At 56.4% G+C, this 27,698-nt stretch overlaps 1 protein-coding gene and 1 long non-coding RNA gene across 8 annotated transcripts; one reads left to right on the plus strand and one right to left on the minus strand.

The window, feature by feature from the left end:
• Positions 1-76: 76 nt before the first annotated feature.
• Positions 77-26,898, minus strand: TJP3 (tight junction protein 3). 6 transcript variants are annotated; one of them, XM_072947970.1, is made up of 21 exons: positions 26,684-26,898; positions 15,140-15,196; positions 14,914-15,023; positions 14,124-14,226; positions 13,556-13,904; positions 12,152-12,255; positions 10,921-11,080; positions 10,527-10,635; positions 8,561-8,619; positions 8,256-8,325; positions 7,909-8,065; positions 7,018-7,126; positions 6,679-6,916; positions 5,918-6,129; positions 4,702-4,797; positions 2,859-2,929; positions 2,389-2,599; positions 2,206-2,306; positions 1,543-1,848; positions 682-728; positions 77-305 (listed from the first exon to the last, which is right to left on the minus strand). In XM_072947970.1, the coding sequence occupies exons 2-21, from the start codon at positions 15,185-15,187 to the stop codon at positions 203-205; spliced, it is 2,763 nt and encodes a 920-aa protein (XP_072804071.1). In that variant the 5' UTR covers positions 15,188-15,196; positions 26,684-26,898; the 3' UTR covers positions 77-202. The 6 variants fall into 6 exon arrangements, with proteins under 6 accessions (XP_072804071.1, XP_072804072.1, XP_072804070.1 ...); XM_072947971.1 differs by having other exon boundaries at positions 26,799-26,874; XM_072947969.1 differs by lacking the exon at positions 26,684-26,898 and adding an exon at positions 19,116-19,313.
• On the plus strand, positions 312-5,684 carry LOC140688491 (uncharacterized). 2 transcript variants are annotated; one of them, XR_012063227.1, is made up of 4 exons: positions 312-782; positions 1,160-1,276; positions 5,082-5,150; positions 5,271-5,684. It is a non-coding gene; the product is annotated as an uncharacterized lncRNA (long non-coding RNA). The 2 variants fall into 2 exon arrangements; XR_012063226.1 differs by having other exon boundaries at positions 5,082-5,684.
• Positions 26,899-27,698: the final 800 nt, after the last annotated feature.

A 27,698-nucleotide genomic window follows, 5' to 3' on the forward strand; every position in this document is an offset into this window, starting at 1 on the left:
CAGGGCCTGTGGGGTCGAGAGAGGAAAGACAGCGCCTGACTCTGGCCCCTCATCCCTGGAAGTCACCAGAATGCAGTGCTGTGAAAATACTGTTTATTAAAGACCAGGCGGAGGGAGGCAAGTTCCTAGATTCCGTGTGGGAAACTGAGCGTGGGCTCCAGGGAGGAAAAGGGAGGTCAGGCCCGCTGGCCACCTGGAGGGGTCACACGTCAGTGGCCGGGCCCCAGTCACCGCTGTCTTCGTCAGAGGACTCCACATCTCGGGCTCGTGTAAACTTTTTCCTTAGAGCATCTCGCTCATATGTCCTGGAGATCAGAAAATAGAATAGAGGCTGGGGGTGGAGGGGATGTGGACTTACCTGCCATTGACTGAGTTCGACTCTGTGCTAGGCACAGTGGGTGTGGGCAGAGATGAGCAAACCCAGCAAACTCCTACACACCCTTCAAAACCCCAGCTCCAATGTCCCCTCCTCCAGGAAGCCTTCTCAGTCTTCCCAGGAAGAGGATTCATACTCCCATGGCCCTGACTACGTGGGCCTTGGAGCGGTTCTGTCTGGCTCTATCTCTCTAGGCTCGAGCACCGTGAAGGTATAGCTTGGTTCTAGGTGTGTTCTCCACCCCCAAACCCTGGATTCCAGGGAGAGGGTTGAAAGGCCCCAGCGTGGAGTACAGGGACTCTTACCGCATGCTGTCCTGTTGCCACTGACCCTGTGGATGGCGGCCACCCACCTTGGAGAGAGAAAAAGGAGGTTAACACTTCCCCTCAAAGTATGATAGATTGGGGTGAGTAACCACCCCCTGTCCAGCCTCCCCACCTTCGCCCAGGCAGTGCTACCCACAGGCTTCCTCCTTCTCCCCACACAAGTCTGGAGCTCATCCCCAGTTTTCAAGGAGAAAACAGGCTGGGACAGGGGAGGGCCTTGGCTGAGATCTCCCAGCCTGTCACCAAAGGGAGAGTTAGGTTTCCCATCTGTGACATTCTTCAGAGGGCTGTGGTCAGGAGCTCAGTAATGAGTGTGTGTATGCCAAGCGCTCAGACCGGAGCCGGCCTTGGAAGCTGGGCGCCGTGGACGGTGCGCAGGCTGGGTGCTGCACAGCCCTGCAGAGCGCCGTCCTGCCGGAGGCACCAGCGGCATTTGTGCGTTTTTACATTCCCCTAGAGTCTGGAGGGATTCACAGAAAGGCACCTCAGGAGCTGCGGGAGCCCCACACAGAATAAGCACTAAGTCAATCGTTGCTGTTGTTAAGCACCCAACTTCTGTGGGCCAGGACTTGGAGTAAGTGCATCGAGTTTACACAACCACCTTTGTGACGCCAGGACTTTCGTCATCAATCCCTGTATCCCAGATAAGGAAACTCATGCAGAAGTTAAAATATTTACTTTAAGTGACTCAGTGGTCCAGACACCTTAGGTCCAGATCCCAGGTACTGATCTGATCAGGGAAATGTCTGTTTCTTGACATCCTGGCAGAAAATAGGCCCCGCCTTGTGTCTCTGCCCCGTCCCAAGACCTCTGCCGGGGCCACCCCAGTGCTCTGCTCACCTGGGTCCTCCGGTGACCCAAGGATCTCCCATGATCCTGCAGGATCTGGGGCTCGTCCACCAGCACAGGCTCCGAGGACCGGGCCAGGGCTGGCACCGGGGGCCCCTCATCCACATCCACGTGGGGCCCACCCTCGCCATCCGTGTAGCCCTCGCCGTCCGTGTAGCCCTCGCCGTCCGTGTAGACACCACCCTCGCCATCTGTCTCATAGTCGCTGTTGACCCGGCTGTCACAGCTCAGATCTGCGGAGCTGTCGGCCAGGCCACGGTGAGGGAGGTCCAGGTTGTCCTCCGAGGAGCTGTCCAGCTGTGGGTGTGCAGTGTGTGGCCTGGCTGAGCCAAGACCCCCAGCCCCGGCCCTCCCTGATCTTAGACCAAACCTCTGACCCAGGACACCATCCTTCAAACTCCAGTCTTCAACCTTAAGTTGAGGCTTAGCCCTTGACCCCAGAGTGAGTTATGACCATTGACCTTGCTCAAGGCTAAGCCCCTGAGTCTGAGCTAAACCCCAACCCTTGACTCCAGCCCCAAACCAAGTCCCCCAATCCCATCTCACCCCAGGAACCAGGTCCAGATCCTAGCCTCAGGTCAGATCTTGGCCTTAGACACACCCCGGGTCCCTGACCCCTGACCCAGCCCTAACTTCATATCCTGGCCCAGGTACCTGGTCCTCGGCCGTCCAGATGGGCCAGGTCTGCTGCTCGCGGATAATAGCCTTGAGCTCTTGGTACCAGGTGTCACTCGTGCCGAGTAGGGGGATGGTGGCTGTGGGGAGGGGGCATCAGTGTGTCCAGGAGTCTCGGGCCGGGACCCACCACCCACCCCAGACCCCCAGCTCCCGCCCCACCTGTGAAGAGGTGGTCGCTGTGCTTCCGCAGCTTCTGGGCCTGTGTGTAGAGGCGGCGGGAACTGCGGCGGGAGGCAGGTGCCAGCCATTGGCGCAGTGCCTTGAGGGCTGTCCGGCTCTCAGGGACGCAGAAGACCACGATGGGGTAGTACTGCACATAGTTGAGGCGCTCAATGGCTGAGGGCGTCACATCCAGGAGTGCGTGCTTGTCCTGGGCCAGTCCAGCGTTGGGGGCAGTTGGGGAGGGAGACAGAGAGACAGTGGAGAGAAAAATGCACCCAGAGACAGAGCATCAGAGACAAGCCAAAGACACAGGTGAAGAATCAGAGAGATGAAGAGTCTGAGGTCAAAGTGGACCCCGGCTTCACATCCACAGGCCAGCATATTGAAGTGGGGCTTGGTAATAGCCCAGGCCACAGTGTCTCTGTTTCTGCATCCATGACATGGGACCCACACAGAGCCCAGCTTACTTTCTCTGCAATCACCCGCACGGTGTCCAGTTTGATGATCTTAGAGGGGCTGTCGGTCCTTGACACGCTCTCTGTGGAGGGGAGAGGCGGCTGGCAGCTTCAGGAGGGCAGTCTGCTGGCCCTTCAAATTCCTGTTTTCCTGCCCCACCCCTGCTCCAGAACCCACCATGGCTCCCCAGGGCCCTTGAGAGAACTCCTAACAGCAGCAGCAGTAGCAGCTCCTGCTGGCCTCATGCCGGACATCACACTGGGTCCCCTCCTGACCATGGCCCTCACCTTCTCCTCCTGAACAGGAGTGTCCCATCTGGTGGACAAGGAAACTGAGCCTCAGGGACATAAGGTCCCTAGCTCAGAGTCACTGAACCAATGAGAGGCCCTGTGAGGAGGCTTATGTCTGTGCTCCAGACACTCACTCTCCCAGGCTCAGTCCCAACTCTGGGCCTTTGCTCGGGCTGTGACCTGGAAGAAGTTACTCTCCCATACCCCTTGTGTCCTCTAGCACCTGAGACACAGCACTGCTTCCTCCAGGAAGCCCTCCTAGATAGCCTGGCAGCTGAAGGTGAGGCACGCCCTGCCCTTAGGGGGAGCCTAAAAGGGCGGGGGACATGACCTCATCTTTTTTCTCTTTGTTGTAAAATGTGTGTAACATAAAATGTGCATTTTTAAGTGCACAGCTCAGTAGCACTAAGTCCATTCACATTGTGCAACCCTCCCCACCATCCATCTCAAGAGCTTTCTCATCTTCCCAAACTGAAACTCTGTTCCCTTTAAACACTCACTCCCCGTTCCCTCCCCCAGCTCCCAGCCCCCACCATCTACTTCATGTCTCTGGATGTGACTCCTCTAGGGACCTCCTGTGAGTGGAATTAGACAGTGTGTGGCCTTCTGTGTCTGTTTCTCTCACTGGACATCATGTCCTCAAGGTCCATCCATGGTGCAGCAGGTGTCGGAATTTCCTTCCTTTTTAAGGCTGAGTAATATTCCATTGTCTGGGTGGACCACATTTTACTTATCCATCATCTGTCCATGGACACCAGGTTGTGTCCACCTTTTGGCTGCTGGGAATCATGCTGCTACAAACCTTCGTGTACAGGGATCTGTTCAAGTTGCAGCTTTCAATTCTTTTCAGGTGTCACAAGAAATTGTTTTAACATCTTCTCAACCATTTAAAATAAATAAAAACCATTCTGAATTAGCAGGCTGAGTAAAAACAGCCAGATTTGGCCCAGGAGCAGTAATCTGCTGCTCTAATTTATTGGAGGGGCTGTTGGTCCTCAACACGCTCTCTGTGGAGGGGAGAGGCGGCTGGCAGCTTCAGGAGGGCAGTCTGCTGGCCCTTCAAATTCCTGTTTTCCTGCCCTACCCCTGCTCCAGAACCCACCATGGCCCCCCAAGACCCTCGAGAGAACTCCTAACAGCAGCAGCAGCAGCAGCAGCAGCAGCTACTCTAGCTTATTGTTTCTGTAGTTGTTAATTTCTGGTCTTCTTGGGACCTTGTATATTTTGTTTGATGCTGAGTGTATAGGTTGATAATCTCTTGAACAAATGAATGGATCATTGGCAATTGTCCATTTGGCTCAATTGGCAGTGGCTGCCAGGTGAGTTGTGTTAGGAAGGATTCTGAGGCTTTATCTGGACAAAGAGGGCCAAGATTGATTGAGGATGTCTGGCCCAGGCATTGGAGGGGGCTTCTGGTGGCTGACCTGCCTCATGTTTGGTATGGCTGCTGTAACTCTTTCTCCTAAACAGCATCATTAGCAGCCCACTCATCAGGCTGCTTCAACCTAGAGACTGGGGAAGGGTTACGAAGCAATTCACCCATGAACAGGACCTGGTTTCTCACCTGCAATTTCAAACTCATCAGGCATCTCAGCAGTCAACTTCTGCATAGCAATGTCCGCCACGGGTCCCAGGATCACCACCGGGCGCTTGAAACTGGCTGCGGGGCAGAGAAACAATAACCAGAATCAGGATCTCCTTTGGGGAAAAGACTGCTAGCCTCTTGCACAACTGCCTCTTCACTTTCGCCATAGTAGTATCCTATCTGGCCAGGCCCACGGCTGCCCAGCTAAAGACTACAACTCCCAGCTTCCCTTGCAGCTAGGGATAGCCATGTGGCTATGTCCTGGCCAATGGGATGCAAGTAGACTGATGTGCGAGATCTGGGTGATATCCTTCAGGGAAAGGTGCGAGCCCTTTTTGCCTTCTTTTTGCCCTACACAGGGACTGTTACTTGAAAAAAACTTCGTGTTCATACAGCTGTCTCTCCGGGTGAACCCAGCTAACTCAGCGGTAGGCAAACACCATTACAACCCTCTGGCTACATCCGGGCTCCTGCCTGTTTTTGTAAATAAAGTTTTATTGGCACCCAGTCACATCTGTTTATGTGCCATCTCTCCTGCCTTCCTGCAGAGTTGAGTCATTTCGACGGACACCATCTGGCCAGCAAAGCCTAAAATCCTTAGTGACTGGCCCTTTGCAGGAAGAGTTTGCCGACCCCTGGCCACATGGATACTCCGTTTGACCAGTGAGGAAGCAGACGCATAGCATCTCGGCTGGAGAAAAGTGAGTAGCCAGCCCGCTCTTGGCACCTGACCGTTCTTTTTTTCTTCTCTCCTTCCGGGCCTCTCTCTTAAAAGCGCGATGCATTCAGATTTCTAAACTTTCACCGGCTGGGGTAGGAATTGAGTAGGAGGCCTTTGATGTTTAAGTCGTTTTCGTCTGGACGTTGGAGCAGCAGCTGTGGAGCAGCTCGGCCCTCTCCCTCCTGAGCTACCTGCTCCTCCCATCCTGCGGTTTCTTTAAGGACCTCTGCCCCCGGCTTTCATCCTTCTCCCCTGAGGCTGTGGGCAAGCGCTCAACCTCTTCCCTTCCTGAAATCTGGGTGAGCTGTATTTTTCTGCCCTGGTTCTCCGGTAGGGACAGGAACTATGTGCTGGTTTTGTGTGCGTATTTTCATCCTAAAGTAACCAAAAGTGAGTATTTCGTGTGGAAGGAGAGAGGTGAGGATTGTGGCTCCTGAGTCCTCTTATTTGAGGCCCCTCTGGCCCACCCCCCACCTTCTCGTAGCACAACGCGCTCATATGGCGGGTAGTGGCCCTGCTTGGTCAGGGACGACAGATCCTCGCGGCTCTGATGGCTGGTCTTTCTGGCTCCCCGACGAAGACCCCGCAGCCGCCAGAACTCGGCCCGGGTGCCAGAGTTCGCTGAGGTGCCGGGTCCGGCCCCCAGGGCCCGCTGGGCGGCCTCCAGACTGGCCAGCTGCTCTGCCCTGGAGTGAAGAAAGGAGTTGAGTGAGCACTGGGGTCTAGGATCACAGCCCCAAAGATGTCTCTGTCCTGGTCCTGGGCCCCGTGAATATGTCACCTCACATGACAAAGGGGACTCTGCCGGTGGGATTAAGGCCCCTGGGATGGGGGTGACCCTGGATTCCCTGGGGGCTCAGTATCACCACAAGGGTCCTCATCAGAGGGAGGCGGGAGGGTCAGAGTCAGCGAGAGACGGGGGGATGCTGCGCTGCTGGCGGTGAGGATGGAGGGAGGGGCCACGAGCCAGCGATGCAGCACCTCTAGAAGCTGGAGAAGGCAGGACCTGATTCTCCCTGGTGCCTTTGAAGGAACCAGCCCTGCCCACCCCCAGAACGTGAGATGATAAGTATGTCTTACTGGAAGTCCCTAGGTTTATGGTAATTAGTTACCACAGCTGCAGGGAACTCATACAAGCACCGGCTGGTCTGCCCTGAGCCTCCTGCACACCTCCCCGAGTGAGTGCCCCAGGATGCTCAGTGACACCTCGCCCATTTCCAGTGGGCGGTCCCCACCTGCTCTGGTTGGGAATGATGCCCCGCTCTTTCTCCCGAAGGTCACGACCCATGCGCACCGCCAGCCAGTGGCCTCCGCGGGCCTGGCTCTGCCCGGGCCCGGGGTACAGCGTGTCTAGCACGTGGAAGACATCTCCACGGGTGAAGCCCAGGCCGGATGGCGGGCTGGGCTCCATCTCAAAGTGCGTGCGGATGTAGAAGGAATCGCCCACGCGGGACTGCACCATCCTCCGGAAGACTGTGGGCGGAGGAGGCGCCGTTAGGTTCTGGCGGTGGATCCCCCCTCACCCCTGGCCCCGCACGCCCCCGTCTCGTGCACACATGCACACACACACTTACTGTCCTGCTTCCGCTGCGTCACCAGCTCCACCTCCTCGCCCGGGGGCAGCTCCACCAGGAACTGCACAGCCTCCTCCCGGGTCAGGTTCCGGAACTGCGTGCCATTCACCTGCCAGGAAGGAGGGTAGGGGTGCAGGGCTGGGACTAGGCTCCGGACATCCCCGGCGAGCATGAGATCCCAGCTCTTCCTCTGGACAAAGCCCTCCCCTCCCCCACCTCCTTCCAGAGCTGCTTTCGAACGGGGAGCATTGCCTCTGGCAACCAGGGTGTGTGCACACATGGAGGTCTGACCCAGAAACCAGGATATGAAAAATGCAATCAGTACACACATAACTGAGGCTCCGAGGGTTGTCAACACCGAGACGCCAGAACAGGGGTCACAGCTTTGACAGGATCAGGACACTGGTGGCAATTTTGTGATGCTCAAAAGAGTCAAGACAGGCATGGGGTCGCAACAGGGACACAATATACAGACCCAAACAGTGGGTCATAGACACTGATGATCGTGGAGGCAGTTACGAGCCCAGGACTCCGACACGGGACGTGCAAGTAGCAGAGAAAGGGACGGTGGGTGGACATGGGGACCAAGGCTGTGGCACAGGCAGTGTGGCCAGGACACAGGCAACTCGGCTGTGACAGACAGGGAAACTGTGATATTGATAACAAGGCAGTGGCCTGGAAAAGATCGTGAGCTGGACACCGAGGTCATGACACTGACAACAAGGAAGTGACATGGACAAAGTCATGACCCAATCAACGAGGCAGGGAAGCATTAAAATGTTAGAATGTCTGTGGGGGTCTTGTCAGTCCCCGGGGGGCTGGGGGAGGACACACAAGCAGTGACAGACTCGAGTACCACCCAGCAGGCCCGCTGCCCGCCACCCCACTCACCTGCAGAATCTCGTCTCCCTCCTCAATGCCCTGCCCGTCGGCTGGGCTGCCTGCCTGCACCCCGGACACGAAGATGCCCACATCATTGCCTCCCGCCAGCCGCAGCCCTATGTTCCTGCCCTTGAGGAAGCGGATCACCCGCGAGTCAGGGCTGTACCTGCGAGGGGAGGCGGAAGCGATGTCAGGAGGGATGGGAAAGCCCCACCCCCTCTGGGGTTCAGTGTCCAACAGCCCCACGTGGCCGTCCCGCTGGACATGCCGATGCGAGCAAGCAGGGTGATGATGGTGGGGAAGGCAGCCTGGGGTGTGGGAGTCTCAGCTGGTGGGCTTCTGTCTGGAGCACATACCCATGGTCCTCCACGCTTTGCCTGCTGGGTGCCCCATAGCTGTCAGAGCTCCCTCGTCGCCTCGGGGAGTCTGAAAGGGAACAGCCAGTCTTTCCCAAGCACTCTGGCCAGTCCAGATGCCAAACCTTTGCTGTAGGGTGTCCCTGCCCTGTGGAATGCCGCCGCCCAGCCCCCTCCCTTCCCAGGGAACTGTCCCTGACTACTTAGGCCCCAGCTAGCCCCTCCCACTCTGCCTGGCACAGCCTTACTGGCTGGGATCAGAAAAATCAGACGAGGGGTGCTCAGAGTCAACAGCCTCTGCCCACCTGGTCCTGACACGGTCCTGCAATCCACTGAACTTCCCCGCCGAAGCTGGGGGCTCTCCCTGGTGGGAAACAGATGTGGGGTAAGGTGGGGAGGGGATGTCGAGCAGCAATTTAAAGAATTTTAATTTATCCGCACTCAGATTCAAATCCTGGTCCTGCCCCTCTGCAGCTGGGTGACCTCAGGCCCTCTGCTCCCCCTCTCTGATTTTATTGGTTTTTGTTTTTTATTGTTTTTGGCTGGCGTCCGAGGATACGACTAGGTTTTCGTATTCGTTTATTTTTAAATGGAGGTGCTGGGGATTGAACCCAGGACCTCATGCATGCTGGGCATGCACTCCACCACTGAGCTACACCCTCCCCACTCCTGCTGCCGCCTCTGAGCCTCAGTTTCCTCCTCCAAGCCCTGGGATGGCTGAGTGAGGTTTGTGTTTCAATATTAGTGAAAAGTTACGGAAGGTGCTCTGGACTGAATGTCTGTGTCCCTCAGATTCATACACTGAAGCCCTAACCCCTCCGCCCAACAATGGGATGGAATTTGGAGGTGGGGCCTTTGGGAGGGACCAGGTTTAAATGTGGTCGTGAGGATGGGCCCCCCGTGAGGTGATTAGTGTCTCCATATGAGACACCAGAGATCACTGTCTCCTCCATGTGAACGCACAGCCAGAAGGTGGCTGTCTGCGGGCCGAGAAGAGGCCTTCACTGGGGACTGGCCACGCCAGCCCCCGACCATGGAGTCCCCTCCTGCTGGTCTATGGTGTTCTGCTCTGTGATGCTCTGTTAGCAGCCCAAGCTGCCTAAGACAGACTTCAACCACAGGAAGGAAAGAAAGTTCCCTGCAAAATCAATCCACTCTTAGCACCGACGAGTTACTTTCCAGACCCTTCAGATGCTTTCCAATAAACACATGGGGAAATACATACTTTTGAAAGAAAACCAAGATCAGGCCCTATGTTAGCATTCCCAGCATCTGGCCCATGAACCCCCAGCGCAGAGTGAATGGGGGTGGGGAAGACATCTGGAAACATCGATTCTCCCAAGACCATGCCTCTCAGGGCAGGTTGGAAGAGGACAGGGTCTGCCTCAGAGAAACAGGTCGGAGCTGTCTGCCCACAGGCCGTTCTGTGTGCTCATGGAATTCCCGGGAAGATCATCTAAGAGTCCCGCAAACCCTTTGAGCTGCTTCCCTGAGTCATTCTACAATCTGGTTTGTTCACCGTACACAATGCCAAACACATTTTCCCCAGGCTTCTTAAATACACTCTCTGAGGCCCCTTTTCCTGGCTGTCTAGTATTCCCAAGCGAGGCCTCTACTGTGACAATCGTTGTAAAGAGCAGAACAGCTCACACTGGGAGCCTTCACCGCACATACACACACACCGTCTCCTTGTGTCAGTGCTAATTAGTGCCCTGAAGAGGCAACAATGGAGTAAGGGCTTGCTCTGGGCCCTCCTCTGGCCTCTAAGACGGAGCCCAGTTATGCCACCTCCTGGTGATCACGGCCTGTGTAGTTCCCTCCCCTCGATGGACCACCAGGTGTACTTTGTTACTGCAGCTCCAAGAGACTGATACAAAGTCACTGCCACTTTTTTCTTTTATAAACATCTTCCTAATGAACAAGCACCCTCCAGCCCCTGCACACAGCCAAGGCTATTCTGCCCCCAAGAGAACTCTAAAGGAAGCCCTGCTGGGTGAGAGGGCTTGTGCCTTTTGAAGTCTTCTAGGACGTGTCGTAAAGTTCAGTCCTTTCTGCTTTGAGCTGACCTATATTCGACCTATAGCTGACCTGGGTTCTCCCAGGACCAAGAACCCAGAGCCACAATAAAGAGGCAAGAAGGACTGTGTGTGGATGGGAGAGGCCTCTTCCAGGCAGGCCACCATGACTGCACCCTCGAGGCTACCCCATGTTGGAAAAGATATGCCTATGTTCCCCTCCCACTTGGCCACCCTGGCTGACGGGGTTACATACACAGGGGAGTTGGTTCGGCTGGCATCCGGACTCCACTGTCCATGCTGGGGTGGCGGTGGGATGTGGGATGGTGGCGCCTGGGACAGTTCTGAGCCAAGGTCTGAGATGTCTGCAGGGGAAAGTGTGTCTCAGACATGGTCACGCTTTCCAGGCTGGACCCATTTCACAGAGGGGAACAACAGGCCCCTCTAAGCAAAAGTGCCCAGACCAGAGTCAGGCTCAGCTGGGGTCCTCCAGCCCTGACTTGCTGTGTGGCCTTGGGCAAGTTTCTGTCCCTCTCTGAGCCTCTCAGGGCCAGGCCTGCCAACTCCTGCTTGGCCCTCCATGGCACACCCTGCCTCCCCTGCCCTCCATTCAAACCTCCCTGCCCAGGGCCGGCCTCCTGGCCCCTCACCCTCTAGGAGGGAGCTGTCACTGTCACTGACGGCCGGAGGGATATTCACCAGGAACTGCCCTTGGTCCCTGAGCACCAGAAGAGTCAGCTTCCCTTCCGACTTCTCGATCAGTTGCCGTGTGTCACTCAGTGACAGATTCTCACTGGACACCCCGTTGATCTAAAAGGAATCAAGAAGGAAGAGAGGAAGTAAGTTCATGAAAGATAGGGGATACTAGAAACAGACAGCTTGGTGGGGGGACAAGAAACACACAATCCTCAGGGGTTACTAAAAACATTGTCAAGATAGCATGATAGAATTGCATTCCTGCTGTGAGAGGAGAGGATGCCTTCAAAAACTGACCTCCACAAGAATTCTAGAAACAGACAATTTCCTAAGAGGGGGTGGGGGGCCCTAGGGAAAATTTTAAAATGGGTTGACTCTCATCTCCCCTGAAGGGGAATTTCTCAGGAGACACTAGGAACAGATATTAGAAATGACTTTAACTGGGGGAGAGGGAGCAAGTACTTAGATACTACAAATAGACAATCTCTAGGCAGTACTAGAAACATCTAGAAGTGGATTAGAAACATACAATTCCTAGGAAGGATTTAACGTCACCTCCATTCACCAGGAATCTATGGCTAACATTTTCCCTTGGGAATGTCTGTTTTCAGCAGCCCTGGGGATTGTGAGTTTCTAGCCTTCCTGAACCCCAAGCTCTGTTTCTAGTGTCAGCCCCAAACTATGAGAAACAGACAACTCCTCGGGGTCACTAGAAACAGACAACTCTGAGGGGACTCTAGAAACAATCAACCGGAAGTGATCTGGAAACAAACACTAAGAATCAGTAGAAGCAGATTGTCAGGCGCCGGGGAGGGGTGTTGTCTAGAAATCAAGCGTTAAGATGGAGCTGCTCCTTGCAGCCTGGTCTCTGGACCACTAGCATCTGGCCACCTAAGACAGGCCCATGAATCAGTGCTGTAGCCAGCTGGCCATATGATTCTGAGGATACTAGAAACAGACAACCCAAAGGGGGTCCTAGAAACCGACATTTGGTAGTGGATTAGCAGCAGATCAGGGGAAGTGGGGAAACCCCTGTGTAGCCATATCCAGCCATTTGGGAAACAGGCAACAGTGCAGAAGGCCAGTAGCTCAGGGCCAGCTCGGCAGACCCTGCTGTGGGACTCAGTAGCACTGTTACCCCCTGGCCTCAGTCTCCCCGGCCCTGGATGCAAAGCCTGGGCTCACCTGTAGGATGAGGTCTCCTTCCTGCAGCCCGCGGTTCCGGGCAGCCAGGCCCGAATCTGTGATGTGCTTGATGAAGATCTGACTGCCCAGTTTGATCCCGAACTCTGTGTGAGGAGGGAAACTGAGGCAGGGCCTGCGTCTGGGCTGCTGGGGACTCTTGGGTCTCAGCCTTCTCACCATCCCATCTTCTGGGCTACTGTTCACAGGGAGGGGGCAGGCTGGACTCCCTCCCAGTCACACTGGGGTTCTGACACTGACAGCCAACTGCCCCTTTAGGCTCTGCCCCTGTCTGTGGGTGACAAAGCGGACCTGTCCCCCTGCAGCTGGGGGGATGCAACACATAAGCACCAGGTGGTGCTAAGTGCTGGGAAGACGAGGAAAGCCGGGGATGTGGGAGAGTAGCCTCGGAGGGGCAGTTTTGGGCAAGGCCGTGGGGAAACGGCCTGTCTCGAAGGGGTGATGTCTGAGTCGGGTCTTGGATGAAGCAGGCAGTAAACCCTGGGTAGGCCTTGGGAAGGGTGTTTCAGGTTAGGGGTGGGGGGACAGGTCACGCAAAGGCCCTGGGGCAGGGAACCTGACAGCACTGCACGCAAGTCAGCAGCAGGTGACTGAGGAGGAGGAGAGCCTAGGTCACCCCTTCCGGACACCTGATGCCATCATCATAGGGGCTTTGAGGTCACCGCCCCTCATGAGTAGAGTTTCTGGGATGTGACTGTTGTTCTTAAAGTTACAGTGTGGAGTAGATGTCCCAGTGCCCTTGGTCACATCATGACCAAAATTCCAAGGTCACGATGCTGCCATTGAATCAAGACGGGGACAGAGGTCAGGTCTCTACTGCCCTACACCTCCTCGTGCTGTGACACTACCGATGTCACACTGTGTGAGTGTCCTGTCGTTGCTGTAACAAATTGCCACAAACAGTGGCTGTAAAACAATACAAATGTGTTATCTCACTCGGGTCTCATGGGGCTAAAGACCAGGCCTGGGCGGGGCTGGTCCCTCCGGAGGCTCCGAGGGAGAACCGGCTCCTGCCTCTTCCAGCTTCCAGAGGCGCCGCATCCCTGGCTCGCGGCCCCTCCCTCCATTCTCACTGCCAGCAGCGCAGCATCCCCGTCTCTCTCTGACTCTGACCTCCCGCCTCCCTCTGATGAGGACTCTGTGAGGACACGGCCACCCCCGCCGAGACCCCAAGAGCATCTCCCATCTCAATTCCTGAATATATTCCCATCTGCAAAGTCCCCTTTGCCACGTGAGGTGACATGTCCCAGGGACCAGGACATGGTCATCCTTGAGGGCTGCTATCCTGCGGACCACACACCATAAGGGGACTGGCTGTCGGGGCAGCAGTGGCACCCTTTCCGGGGCAGCCGAGCCCCCCTGCCACCACGCGGCCCTGCTGCTCACCGTCACTCTCTCTCCTCCGCACCAGCACAGACTTCACAGGCCGCATCTGCACATCCTGCCGCGGCAACCGCTTGAAGCCGGACACCAGGGCCAGCCCGTTGGCCTCGGAGCCGCCGGGGCTCCTGCGCCCGTGGCTGCCGGCCCGGCCCCGGCGGCCCGTCCTCAGCCGGCGGGAGCGCTCACCCCAGGAGTGGCCAGAGCCACTGGACGTGTCACCGTCATAGCCCAGGCCGTGGTCAGCCTCCTCCAGCCGCCTCGGCCCATCCTCCTCTTCCGAGTCCTGGTGTCCCAGGCCAGGGGCGCTGGCCTTGGTGGCAGGCAGCTGGATCCTTCGGGGACGCTTCACCGTCTGTTAGTGGAGGTGGATATGGGACAGGGGCAGCTCAAGGCTCTGCCCCATTCCCCACGTGGCCCTGGGGGACCCCGGCCCCTCTGGGCCTCAACATCCAACAGGGGTACAAGATTCCCGTGGACAGCAGGACTGAGGGGGTGGGCGGCTCAGCCGGGCGCAAAGGTGCCCACCCCACCTAGAGCCAGAGGATGCCCCTCCCCCTGAGCTCCCACTCACAATGTTAGCCACTTTTGTGCAGGTCTTGAGGATCTGAATGGCAAAGGTGGAGGTGACATTCTCCACGGAGACCCCATTCACCATGACAATGTGGTCCCCTGTCCTGAGGGAGGAGGCCAGGGCTCAGGGAGGAGGTCTCACCTAGGAGACCCCCTCCCCAGGCCTTCTGCCAGAGTCCCTGACACTGCCCCCAGGTCTCCAAGGCCTGGCTCTAATCCATCAGTGTCCCCAGGCTCACGAAGACATTTATCCTCCTTGGCCTCAGTTTCCTCATCTGTACAATTGGGCCACTCGTACACGCCACATAATAAAATGCAGTCACAGAACATAAGGCCTCCTCTTTCTGCATTTCTCCCCTTCCCTCCCTGTCTGTGTTTCATACTCTCTCTCTCTCAAGCTGGTCCCTGATTCGAACCTGAGCCTTATCACCTGTCAGCCACTGGAGTCCCAGAACCATTTTCCTCAACATAACTCCCAGGCACCTCCTGCCCCGAGGGCTCAGGACGCTGGGTCTTCCACCCTCCCGTCAAAAACAGGTTTCCAGGACTTCTCATTCCAGGAGCGTCCTGGGGCCATCCGGGCACTGAGAACTCAGTGGACGATTAGGACCTGCCTTGAGGAGAGTGGGGGCCGGTAGCTGACCTTCAGCTCCAAGCCCTGTGTTGACAGAGCCAGAAGGCTCCAGGCACTTTCCAGCCTCCTGGCTTTGGTCCACACAGGCCCCTCCTCCTGACATGCCGCCTCGCCCCCGCCCCCACCCCCACCAGAATCCAGTTGCCTTGACACTCACTGCAGCCGGCCCTCAGCCGGCCCTCCGGGCACCACATCGGACACAACCACGGATCCACTGGGCCGGTCTCGGCCACCAGAGATTGCGATGCCAAAGCCTCGGCGGGGGTCCTGGGGTGGGTGGGGAAATGGAATATGATTTTGCTTCTCCTGGGACAAAGGCTGGCCACTCTGTTGACCCAGCCGCCATCCGCGTCCACACCCACGCAGGGAGAGGGAGGCCCCACCTTGCTGATCGTGGCCGTGTGCTGTTCCCAGATGGTCAGCTCCTCCATGTCCAGCACCTGGTGGGAGGTGACAGGGGAGGTGGGCCTGAGGTCTGTCAGCATTCAGGGATCCCAACCCTGGGTGGGGAGCCCGGCTCTCACACTCCCATGGCCCAAGCCTGTGGGCGAGTTGCTACCTCTCTTGAGACTTCAGTTTGTTCATCTGCAAAATGGACTTAAGACAGTGGTTCTCAGGTGGAGACCATTCTACCCATCAGGGGACACTGGTGATGTCTGGGGATATCTGTGGTTGTCACAACTGAGAGGTGGTCCTGGCATCGAGTGGCTGGGGGTCAGGGATGCTGCTCTCACCCCTCTGGTGCCCAGTACAGGCCCCACCACAAAGAATGACCTGGCCGCAGATGTTAACAGTGCCAAATGGTAGCGGGAGCAGAGAAACGGTGAGTGCTTGCTGCCTTCCCTCTGATGTTCTGGCTCAGTCCCCGGGGGGATCTAGCAAGGCCTGCAGGCACACTCTGCTCCAGACACACCGGCCTCCTCACTGTTCCTCCAACATGGTCCTGCCCCAGGGCTTTTGCACCAGCTGCTTCCTCTGCCTGAAACTCTTCCCCCAGATCTGCACCTGGCTTGCTCCCTCACCTCCTTCTCCCAACCACCCTGTCTGGAACTGCAACCTTCCCTGAAACCCGCCCCCTCCAACGGGCCAGTTGATCCACCTTTCCCGGATTCCTAGTTCACAGAACTTGGGACCCCTTGACATTCTCTCGATTTTTTTTCCATCTGGTCACTGCTGCTCCTTCCCTAGAATGTCGTGTCAGAGGGCAGGGATTTCTGTCTGCCTCCTTCACAGTCAAGTCCTGAGTCCAAGGATGAATGAATGAAGGGATGGATGAATGAATGAATGAAGGGCTTCCTTTGTGCCAGGCACTTCACACGTAAGATCTCACTTCATCTGCTCACGAAGGGACATTCTATTACCCCCAGGTCACAGATGAGGAAACTGAGGCCCAGAGAGGGGAAGTCAGTGGCCAAGACAACGGAGCAGACGGAGGGTGGGGCCGGGGGCCGTAGACCCTGTTATTTTCATGCTCAGGGTATAGATTCAATCACTGGGCCAGGAAAGGCTGGGAGAAGGGGGGACTCGGAGCCCCGCAGAAGCCAGCCCCCACCCATCCCTTACCTTCCTCTGGGCTGTCCTGCCACCCCTCCCCTGCACTGGGGGCCTTGTAGAAGTGAAGCCCTCTCCCCAGCCAGGTTGCCCAGCTCTGCACAGTGGAGGTGGGGCATTCCCTGCGGTGCCCTGTGTTCCTATGCCTTTTCTTAGAATTTCCCAGGAGAGCAGCATTCCAGACTCCCTGGGAGTAGGGGGGTGGGGCGGAGAAGAGGGAAACGAAGCCAAGGGCGGGGCCTCACCAGCACTCCCGGGAGCCAGGTCAGCTCTCCTGACCAGGACTGCAACCCTGCCGTCTGCCCTTTGCTGGCTGTGGTGGTGCCTCTCCCAGCCTCAGCTTCCCCATCTCGAAAATGGGTACCTCCCTCACCCCCGCCGTCCTGTCTTTCAGGGCTGAGGTGTGGGAGAGGGGCGTGGAGTCACACATGAATAGCAGAAGGAGCCTCTGGGAGAGATAGCAGAGGTCATTGTGAGAAGTAATAATAACGAACTTTCTCCTCTACGTAATACGAATAAGCAACGCTATTTCATGCGCTGCCAGTGAGTGCTTTGCACAGACCCGCTCATTTACTCCTGAGTGACCACAGGAAGTGGCACTGCTCCTATTCATGCCTTACTGCCTTACGGGGGGGGGGGGGGGGAGGAGGCCCAGAGAGGTTCACTTGCCAGAAGTCACACAGCACTGTAAGAACCTTGGCAGCCTGTTTCACACCTTCGCTCTTCACCACCTAGCCACAGCATCCTTCTGCCTTTTTTTTTTTTCCCTCTGAACTTATTTTTCAGAACAGTCTTTTCACTTGCTTTGATTTTATCCTTGGTGTCAGTAAATGGCCCCCTAGAATTTTGATTTCCTGGTCTTATTTTAAGAAATAGCCCCCAGGGAACCGGAGCCCATGCGGGAGCAGGTGCAGGTGGCCCGGGCTGGTCCCAGCTTGTGCAGGCTCGCCTCCATGGATGCTGGTGGGCTTTCCAACACCCGTCGGGGACACACCGAACCCCACAGCCCTCCTTGGCTTAGTTCACCTCCAAACCTTTCCCTGGCTGCCCTCTGTGCCTGGACACCCTCTCGGGATGCACACAGCTGCCCCCACCACTCGGGTCTCAGTGCAAACGCTGCCTCCTCAGGGGGCCCTCCTTGATTAGCCTGTCTTCCCTGGCACCCTACCACTCCTTGCTGCTTTGTTTATTAGGTTTTGTTCACACATCCAAAACCACCTTAAATTATCCTGTTTAATCATCATTTTGGGAGTTTCCAGTCTTTCCTCTTGGGCTGTGAAGGCTGGGCGGGGCTGTCTCTCTGGATACTTCGGTGATGACCATCGGCACCACTGGCACCTCTTGGGTCTTCCAGTCAGCCTCCTTTCCAGGCCTTTGCTCATACTGTACTCCAAGGCAAACTCTTATTCATCCTTCGCAGCCCCAGTGCTACTGTCTCTTCCTCCAAGAAATGAGTCTTCAGTGCCCCTCTACACACATTTTATGTCCCTGATTATTGGGGCCTGGGATGTCTCAGACCACCTGTCTATCCTACACTTCTCCAATCTGGGGATTCCTGGTGGGCAGGGCTGGGAGCCCTGGGACCCCAGCATTGTCCCCATAGGACCAAGCACGAGGGGTGTTTGAGGAATGGATGAATGGTGGAATAAAAGGCAGATTTGGCCAGGAACTCAACCAGGTACTGTCCTGAGTTCCCATCCCCCTCAGTCCCTCCCCGTCGAGGTGAGCTCCGAGAGGGTGGGGCCAGGCCTTCTTCCCCGCCCCCTGCCACATGCGGAACACAAACACTGGAGAGGAAGAGCGTCCAGAGGGGGCTGGTCGTACCAAGTCACACCGTCCCGGGCACATGGCTGCCAGGCTCCTGTCCAGTCTCCCCCTCCCAGCCCCTACCTCTGGGACAACAGCGGGGATGGAGAGGGGGGGGGAAGAGGCCCCAAATACTCGAGTTGGGGAGGGGATTCTGTGAGCTGTTCCTTGCTGCCAGAAAGGAGGCGGCGGGAACCAGAACTGCCCAGCCCCAGAGCTTCAGGCGTCCTGCCTAGGGCGAGCCACACATCCCCAGGCTCGTCTACCCCTCTGCGGCCCTATCTGAGACCCAGTAGGGTGGGTGTGACAGAGTCGAGTCAAGCTCCATCCCTGGAGGGTGAAGTCCCCCGACAGAGATGCGGGGATCCACTGCCCCTGCCCTGCCCAGCCTTGGCAGCTTGCAGGGTGTGAACGGGGCTCTTGACGTCTATCTCTGTCAGGTTGAGCAAGTTAACGGCTCTACAAACAGTAGGCGGCCAATAAATGGTGGGCCCCTCCCCCGCAATCTCGACACATTCGCCAAAGCTGCTCCAGCTCACAAGTGAAGTTAAGTCCCTGCCCACCATTCCACCAGTAGTGCCAAGCTGAACTCAGCCCATCCCCTTGGGAACTGGGCGCCTACTATATGCCAGGTGCTTACAACACCTTTCAAGCCCTCCCTACGCCCTTCTATAAAATGACAATCAACCACTTTATAGATGAGGTTGGGAGAGGCATGGATTCTCTGGTCCAAAGTTACACAGAAAAATCGGGATTTGAACCCAGGTCTACCTTCTAAGGGAGGCAGACCTGGGACAGAAGAAGCTCCCTGGAGGCAGATTTGGAAGCCAGTGGGCACGGACGCCTCTCCCCATGGGGCCTCGGGCTAGCTACCACATTCCTCTGGGCCTCAGTTTCCCCATCTGTAACCTAAGCAGAATGTGATCGGGGGTCCTGGGTCCAGGTCCCAGCCCCGATCCCAGTCCGGTCCCCTCCCCCTCCCGCCCTCGACGAGCTACTCGCCTGGAATCTCACCGCCATGGTCCACCCCGGGTCTGTCCAGTGCCTCTGCCCCGGGGGGACCTAGAAACAGTCGATTGGTCCCCACCCGGACGTGGAGGGGAAGGCTGGGGAGGGTCGCAGCGAAGCAGGTGCCCAGCTCTCGCCCTCCTCCCGCCCGCTCCGCCGCCCGGGGCTGCACCTGCGCCTCTTCCTCCTCGGCGTCCCCTCCCGGCCCCGCCCCCGCCCCGCCACGCCTTCGGGACGCCGTGGAGGCCGCCTTCGTCCCTCCACCTCCAACACAGGAGCCTGGCCCTAGGGTCGGAACTCCAGGCCGGGTTTTCCATCCAGCTGAGCACCAACCCGCGGCCAGACTGGAGACCCACCAGGCTGGGCTGCAAGGAAGACCCGGCGGGAATTTCGGCCCAGCTCGATCCGAGCCCGTGCTTCGGAAGGTCTCCCATCCCCGAAAACAGGCACATTTTGAGATTCAGTAGGGAGACTTATTGGGTAAGGAGCTAGTCTAGTCGAGGGCCGGAGACCTCTGGAGCGCAGAGCTCTTATTTCTCGAGTCACCACATCTTGGGGACTTTAACCCTGTTTTAGAGAGAGGAAACTGAGGCCCAGAGAGGGGAGACAGGGACATTCTGAAGGTCTCTGGGGCCTGGCCTGAATCCATGGCTACTCAGCTCTGTCTTCACACCTGGAACTGGGCTGGGCCCCAGCTGGGGAAGGCGGGGCAGGGAGGGCGGGGGAAATTCTTTAGAATCCTGGGAGTAAAGGTCAGGCTTCCTTCTCCTTACTCAGAAGCCCCATCTAGGAAGGACAGGACCAGGACATCCTCCACTTGGGAATGAGCGAGGGAGGAAATCACCTGGGTGGGTGGAGCCAATGGTCCACCCACACATTCCTTCCCGCTTAAAAAAATAAAAAAGACCCAGAGGCCCAGCAGTTCCAGAGCCCCACTCATGCCAAGGCTGAAGAGGCAAATCTGGGCATAGACACCCCCTCCCCAGCCTCATCCAGTCAAGACTGGGTAGAGAGGAGCCCCAGACTGTGGGAAGGTGGGAGATAGAGGGGAAACTGGGGTATCAGGGAAGGCTTCCTGGAGAGGGGGCATTGTAGCTGGGGTTTTGAAGGTTAGGTAAGAGTTTGCCAAGTGAACAGGGCAGACAATATAATCAAAATCCCCAAAGTTGACTTCTCACGCCTCTGCACTGCTGATATGCCCAAAACACTAGTCTAGAGACGCCAGTCAGCCAGAATCAGCCACTCAAGGGTCTCCAAAGGCCCCCCAAGGCAATAAAACTTTGCAGAGGCCCTCTTCTAAGGACCTACTTGGAACCCCATGGCTAAAGGGGAAAGCTCAGCCTTTCTTGATGTGACATTGGGCCACCAGCAGGTGGCATACAAAACGATTTTAGGTAGAAGGTCAAATGTTTTTTAAATAGATGTGTATTTGCTTTAATGAGTCATAGGGAAAACATAAATTCCTCACTGCCACGTGCATGAAGGGGTTTGTAGCTGCAGTTACTGGGGAGGAGTTACTGATTGGGATGTAGGTCTGGAAAAATCAGACAAGTGGTCTGCAGGTGACTGAAGCTGGGAGAACACGCTGAATTCCTGTACTCAACACCACAGGACCTCAGTGCCCTTATTTATAGAATCAATGGGTCAAATTTGTGGTAATGAGGCTCCTGACTCACATATATTGCGTGTTTGCTTGGCTCCAGCCACTGTTACACATGATATTCACATACCCACTTTGCAGCTGAGAAAATTGAGCCAGACAAGCCAAGTGGTAAGCCCAAGCTGAAGAGCTGGATTTGGCTCTATTTGACCCCACGCCCATCATTCTATACCAGTGCTTCTCACTGTAGGGTGATTTGTGCCCCACCCTCTGGCAGTGTCTGGGGACAGTTTTGGTTGTCACAACGGGAGGCGCTATTGGCACTGAGTGGGCAGAGGCCAAGGATGCTACTCAACACCCCACAGTGTCCAGAAGGGGCATCCCCCGCCAGACAAAAATCTGGCCCCAAGTGTCAATAGTGCTGAGGTTGAGAAACCCCACTTTAAAGCCCTCTAAGAAGGGGGGCAGCCACCCCAGGAAATATGGTCTTCCTCCAGCCACCTCACGTATTCATGCTCTGCTCAAGAACACTCAGTGGCTCCCTAATACCCATTGGATGACCCTGCACTCAAATGTGGGGCTTTGGAGAAGAGCACGTCCACTGTCGCCTCACAAGCCAGACGTGCTGTCATTCATGTACTCACTTTCCCACCTATTCAGTGGTTCACTCATCAAAATTGTTGCAAACCCCTATAATATGCCAAGTACAGAAAGGAGAAGTGACTGGGGATAGAATTCCGACATGAAGTTGCAATGCCAACTTCAACCAGCAGGGGGAAGTGTGCACATGGTATGAAGGGGTCGGGGGAGGAGGGAGGATGCAGGGGAACCTGTGGGATGACCCTGCTCTGCCCCTTCTGAGCGCTGGCGGGGAAACTGAGGCCTAAAGAGGGTGGGTACTGAGCTGAGGTCTCCCAGTGAGTCGCGGCCACCAGGAGAGATGGGAGCCTAGGGCGTTTGTTCACGTAGGGGGGTTTGGGCTCTTCCTGGTAGAGGCTGCTTTGTGGGACTGTAGGAGGCTGAGGTCATACCTGTGGCCTAACAGGTCCGACCAGAACCCAGGAAGGTAGCAGCTCCGCAGCCTGGCTGGGCACTGGCTCATTCATTCGACATTTACCGAGCACCTACTGTGTACACCCAGGACTGATGCAGACCCTGTCCCTGCCCTACAGGAAGCCCAGGGTCCTTAGGGGAGAGAGACAATAACCAAATCATCGCATAGCAGAAATTAAAAGTCCAACTAGACTCCTGAGAGCATCTGCAAGGAGGCAGAGCATGGGCTGGGGGCTCAGGGAGGGCTTCTCTGAGGAGGTGCTACTCGAGATGAGAACTGAATTTAGTAGGAGTGACCTAAGTGAGAGGGATCTGGGCAGAGGGAACTACTAGACCTGAAGGAGGTGAGGGAGATGCCATGGGGAGATCTGGGTGTTCGGGATGGAGGGAACAGCCAGTGCAAAGGCCCTGGGGTGCTGGAAGAACAGCGAGGAGGCCCGTGTGGCTGGAGAGGGAGAGAGGAGGTGAGGGAAGGGAGGGGAAAGAGGCAGATGGTGCAGGGCCTTGTGGGCCCCAGGGAGTACCTGAGATTTTACCCCCAGGAAGGTGGGAGCCCTGGAGGGCTGTGGACAAGAGGAGGGCTGTGGACAAGAGGAGGGTGGGGCCTGGTTCAGGTGCTCTCAGGCGTCCTCTGGTGGCTGCTACAGGGAGGACAGACTGTGGGCAGGGGACGAGGGCATGAACTGGGGGAGCAGTGAGGCCAAACCAGAGGCCCTGCAAAAAAATTTTTCAAATAAACATTTTATCTTGGAATAATTTTTAAATGACAGAAAAGTTATAGGTATAATTCAGAGAGTCCCCATACTCTCCTCACCCCGCTTTCCCCAACATTAACATTTCACATGACTGTGATACATTTGTCAAAACTAAGAAACCACATCCTCATCACCATTAACTGAACTCCACACTGTGTTCAGATTTTACTAACGTCCCTTTCCCGGACCGGGATCCCATCCAGGACCCCACAGTGCGTTCAACCCTCACGACTCCTTGGGCTCCACTGCCCTCGTCCCGCGACCCTTGCCGTCCGGGTGAGACCAGTGAGGGATTTGGGACGAGGCCCCTCGTTTGGGGTTTGTCTCATGCTTTCCCCATGACTGGACTGGGGCTAGAAGTTCAGGGAGAGGGCGCGGAGCAGCTGCACCAGCGCCGGGGTGGGAGGAAGGGCAGATTCTGGGTGTGGCGGGCTCTCTGGCAAGCACAGGACCAAGGAATGTCCCAGCGGTTGGCACCGCGCGGGTCCTGGGGCACCTGAGGGGGAGCACCTGATGTAGGAGAGAAGGGTGAGGAGGTGAGGAGGATCACAGCCCCTTCTAGAAGCTTGGAGTGTAGGAGGCCTGGAGGGGGCTCACAGTGGGTGGGGGGAAGCCCTAGAAGGAAGCTCTACAGCGAAGGGGCAGAGAAGTGCCTGGTGAGAATCCCAGCCCCTTTGCTTCCTGCCTCAGTTTCCTCATCTGTGTAGTGAGACCTGACTCCGACTTTGAGCGGTTTCGTTGGGGAGATCACAAGTTTAAGCAGCTGGCATGTAGCAGGTGCACAGAAAGGTTTATCTGGATGCTCCTTGTGTTTCCTTCTCCATTTGGGCCAGGAGGAAAGAGACAAGCCCCCACGGGAAGAAATGAAAGTGACTTACGGTGTCCCCAGGTCTCGAGGAGGACTCTCAAAACTGTCCATTTGAAGGTTGACAGTTACAAGGTTCTATCGTTCAGTGCAATGGCCGGGGAAAGGACCCAGACCCTGACACCTTTCTTACCATCCCTGGTTTCAGTCTCACCTCTGCACCTGTAACCCAGCCAACTCCCCTCCCTGTCCATGAAAGGTCCCCTGTGACCCCCATGCTGCTGATCCTTATCTGCTTTGTGGCTGAACCTGCCATACCTGGAATCTGTCCTTCTCGAGCACACAGCACTGGTCTTTCTACTCTGTTCCAAATCTTAGGTGGTTCCCCATGAGCCATTCATTCAATTATGGGGTGCCTACTGCGTACCAGGCACGGCTCTAGGAGCTCGGGCCACGGCAGTGGTAGAGCTCACAGACATAAGACAAATAGTCTGAGCAACAAGTGTGTGGTTAATAAGCTGCGGCTTCAGCTCAAGAACACTCCATAGTCCCCTAGCGTTTGTTCGAGGATACCTACTGCGCATCTGGTCAGCGCCCGGCTCTGGGGACCCTCTTTAGCTCTCTTTGCCTCTTATGGCCTTCGAGCTATTTTACAACCGCGTGAATGATAGGAAACTGGTGGCATCACAAATGATTCTTGTCCGTAGACATGCACATGAATTTCGTCCTGTGGAGAGCAGTGATTATTGCCTGTGGCTACTGACCAGCTTTACCTCTATTTGTAAATTCATGTCAGCATTCTTGATTGCTTGTGTGTGGGTTCTTAATATTCTCTCCTCTAAACAAGCTGTAGAATCTTACTAGTTCCATGTCAATGAGTGAGTTAAGTAAACTCATAATGCACCTGTTTTATATTAGAAGTCACGCTTTTACATTTTTGAAAAAAAAAAGTGTCCCTTAACACCATAACCCCAAAAGCCTTCACTCTGGCATCCAAGGCTCTCCCCTCAGATTTCCACCTGCCCCTGCCTGTCTGTCTCACCTGTTACCACCTTCAAGCCCCAGAATATTCTTTGCACTTTTCTTCCCAGTTACCCCGAACCCCATCTGCCTCTCATACGTCAGCAAATACTGTTTTTTCTCCCCAGATCTGTCCAGAATCCGCCCACTTCTCCCGCCTCCTAAGCCCCGACATGGTCTGCCCACCCCATCATCTCTCATCTGGACCAGCACAGTCCCCGCCCCCTGGTCCAGGCTCTGCCTTCACCCCTCACAGTCTGTCCTCCCCGCAGCGGCCACCAGAGGGCGCCCGTGAGCACCGGAGTCAGGTCCCGCCCCTCCTCTGCCCACAGCCCTCCAGGGTTCCCACCTCCCTGGGGGTAAAAGCTACTAGAGGCCCACAAGGCCCTGCACAACCTGCCCTGTCCACCCCTGCCCGCCCCTCCTCCCTCTTCCCGCCTCGTTCACTCTGCTCCAGATATACAGACCTCCTGACTGTTCCTCCAGCATACCAGGCATGGTGCTGCCCCAGGACCTTTGCACAGGCCATGCCCGCTACATGGCATGCTCTTCCCCCAACTACTCACTTCCTTCAAGTCTTTGCTCAAATGTCGCCTTCTCAATGAACTCTCCCCTGATCTTTCTATTTATGACTGGAAACTGTCCCCTGCCTGTTTTACTCCTGTCTCTGTACCTCCTTCACTGCTTTTTTTTTTTTTTCTAAGACTGACCACCCTCTAACCCAGGATACAGTTTAGGATACAATTTATTTCCGTACTGTGTCTCTTGTTTCTTGTCTGTCTTCCTTCACCAAAAGCCCCACAAGAGCAGGGATCTTTGTTTCTCTTGATGCTTGCTGAATACCCAAGGTCTGGAACAGCCTTTGGCACACAGTTGGCACTCCATAAATGCAGGTTCGTTCTCTGGGCAGCCCCTCCTCCCAGTAATGTTTCCCACTAACCTCAACCCATTCCAAAGGGTGTCAGTCTCCACCCTGAACAAACACAGCTCCCTTGGCGCCAGGCCAGCCCTGAGGCGGAAGAATAGGAACCCAAACTCCCAGGCTGGACTTTCCCCAGAACCAGGGCCACATGGAAGCCCTGAGCCAGGGAGGCAGGACTCTTACAAGATGCTGAAACTGGGGCCTCGGTCAGGGGACACGGGCAGCTGCCAGACCTCTCCACTTTCTGCATTTTGACTCCCATCTGGCTGAGAGTCCTACTTAACTATGCAGCCCAGGGTAAGTGGCTGTCCCTCTCGGAGCCCGGGTTCGACCTCCATGAAACAAGAAGGCAATGGGACGTTGCCACTGGCCTGGTGTTCTGAGTTCCGATTTGGGTGGGACAGTTTACCCTGACCCCTGCGCTGTCATATGCTGTTCCCAGCAGCCCTGTGACATGGTAAGGCTTATTACATCCATTTTATAGAGTGGAAAACTGAGGTCAGATCTGACTCTGTGCGTTTCCTCTCTAAACCCCAGGCAGCGTGGGATCTACAGTTGAGATCTGTCTCCTCTCAACCCAACAGAGCTCAGATCTCAAGCAGTTCTGCTTCCCAGGAGTGGCCTCAAATGCCAGGCCAGCTCTGGACCCTGCAGCTGGGGTGCTCAGGCCTGCCAGCCCCGGAGGGCACCTCCTGATCCCGCACAAAGGGACTTGAAGTGCATCAGACACTTGGCTGGCGGGGAAGCGCTCTTTGTCCTGCACTTTTGGGAGCAAACGACCCAGAAAAGGCTCTTGCCACCTGACCCCTGTCCTCTTCCTTTGCCCGGAGACCGTCCCGGCTCCTCGCCCACAGCCGATTCTGCAGGCTGTCATGACGACCGCCCCGTCCTGCGTTTCTCCGTCAGGAGATTTTGCCCAGAGAAGAAACTCAGATAAGACAGATGCCGCCCCCCAGGACCCCCACTGCCCCGCTCCAGCAGCAGAGGGTGGGGGAAAGTGAGATGCAACTGCCTGAAACCTTGGGAGCCTCTTAAGAAGTTCCAGGAGGCCCCGATACGCACCAGGTGCCAGACTACCTCAGCTGCCACCTCCCCACCGGCCTCCCCTCCCCCGTTTGGGGGATCAGAGGCTAGCCCGTGCCCCCTCAGCCCCCCAGCACCGCCTGGACCAACAATGACCCTCTGAAGTCTGTGGCTCTGGCGTCCTGGGCAGGCTGCCAGGGTCAGTAACTGCCAGCCAGATAATCCCTTAGAAACTATGTCAAATGGCCACACAGGAGTGTCAGTTTCCGGCTTTCAGGAGGGCCAGGGAGGGGGGGGAGGTGACAGGGGCCCGGGACCCCGCGGTGGGGAGCCCAGCTGCGCTATGCCTCCGGGATGGCAGGCAGAGCAGAGTAGGGGACTCACCTGTCTAGGAGGCTGGGTGACCTCTGGGCAGACAGCAGGAGCCAGCGCTGGGGTGCCTGCCTGTCAGGGGGCTGAGGTGGGGAGGGGACCTGAGGCTTGAGCTCTGGCCTCCTACCTGTTCGCCCAACTTTTCCTCCCTGTGGCGGCAACAGGCTAGCCGGTCCGGCGCTGGGTGAAACCAGCAGGGCAAGGCGCACAGGCAAACCGGTGAGCGTGAGAGAGACCTGGCTGGGTGTGTGGCTCTGTCGCAAGGTACTCTCACGTGGGAGTGCTGGCCTTAACCCCTGCCTGCCCAGAGGCCAGGGACGCCAGGGACGCCCAGCGCTGTCTGGCTGGCGCTGTGCACTGCTGAGCCTTCGGCATCCAGCAAGGGGCTGGGACACGTGGCATGCTCTTGGGAGACATTTCTTGAATAAGTTCAGAAATGAATGAATGAATGGTGCCCCCGCCCCGCTCCCCCATCCCCCCGCCGCTCCCCTGGCATCTGGAACCACCCAGCCCGTGCCCCAGCTGTGCCTTCCCCCGATTGCAGCGGGGCTGCTCCTTCCGGCCCGCACGTCTGAGCGCAAACTCCGCAAACTCCGCTTCTCCGCCACCAAGTGACTAAGATTCGTAAGCAAGCTTCTTGTATCTCTTCCCAGCTGGGCAGCCTGGGCAAGTCACGGGAGCCCCTCAGTTTCCTCATTAAAAAAAAATGAGAACAACACTGGCCTCTGCTTCCTAAGATTCTTTGCAAGAGCGGCTGAATGAATGCCCTCCCACAAAGTGCTGAGCACGCTGCTGGGCACACAGTAGGGCTGCACCTCCCAGCCACGAGCCACAGGCGGCTGGTCTGGATGAAAGAGAGGTGGGTAAAACACACCCCGGATTTGGAAGTCTCGCTGTACGGTGAGGAGTGTAAAATAGCTCATTCGTTTTCCCAGCAGAAACAATAATATTTTTGAATGGATTGGTTTAAATGGAATATGTTGTTAAAATTAATCTCATCTGGGTTTGTTTTGTTTTGTTTTTTGCT

This window comes from Vicugna pacos, chromosome 22, assembly GCF_048564905.1.
Source record: "Vicugna pacos chromosome 22, VicPac4, whole genome shotgun sequence".
Classification (NCBI taxonomy): domain Eukaryota; kingdom Metazoa; phylum Chordata; class Mammalia; order Artiodactyla; family Camelidae; genus Vicugna; species Vicugna pacos.

What these genes read in the sequence shown, in the direction of transcription:
- TJP3 (XM_072947969.1), bottom strand. An exon ending in TGACAGCTCCCTCCTAGAGG is followed by an intron (nt 10,636 to 10,920) that starts GTGAGGGGCCAG and finishes TTTCCCCTGCAG; the next exon opens with ACATCTCAGACCTTGGCTCA. An exon ending in CAGGACCGTGTCAGGACCAG is followed by an intron (nt 8,326 to 8,560) that starts GTGGGCAGAGGC and finishes GTTCCCTTTCAG; the next exon opens with ACTCCCCGAGGCGACGAGGG.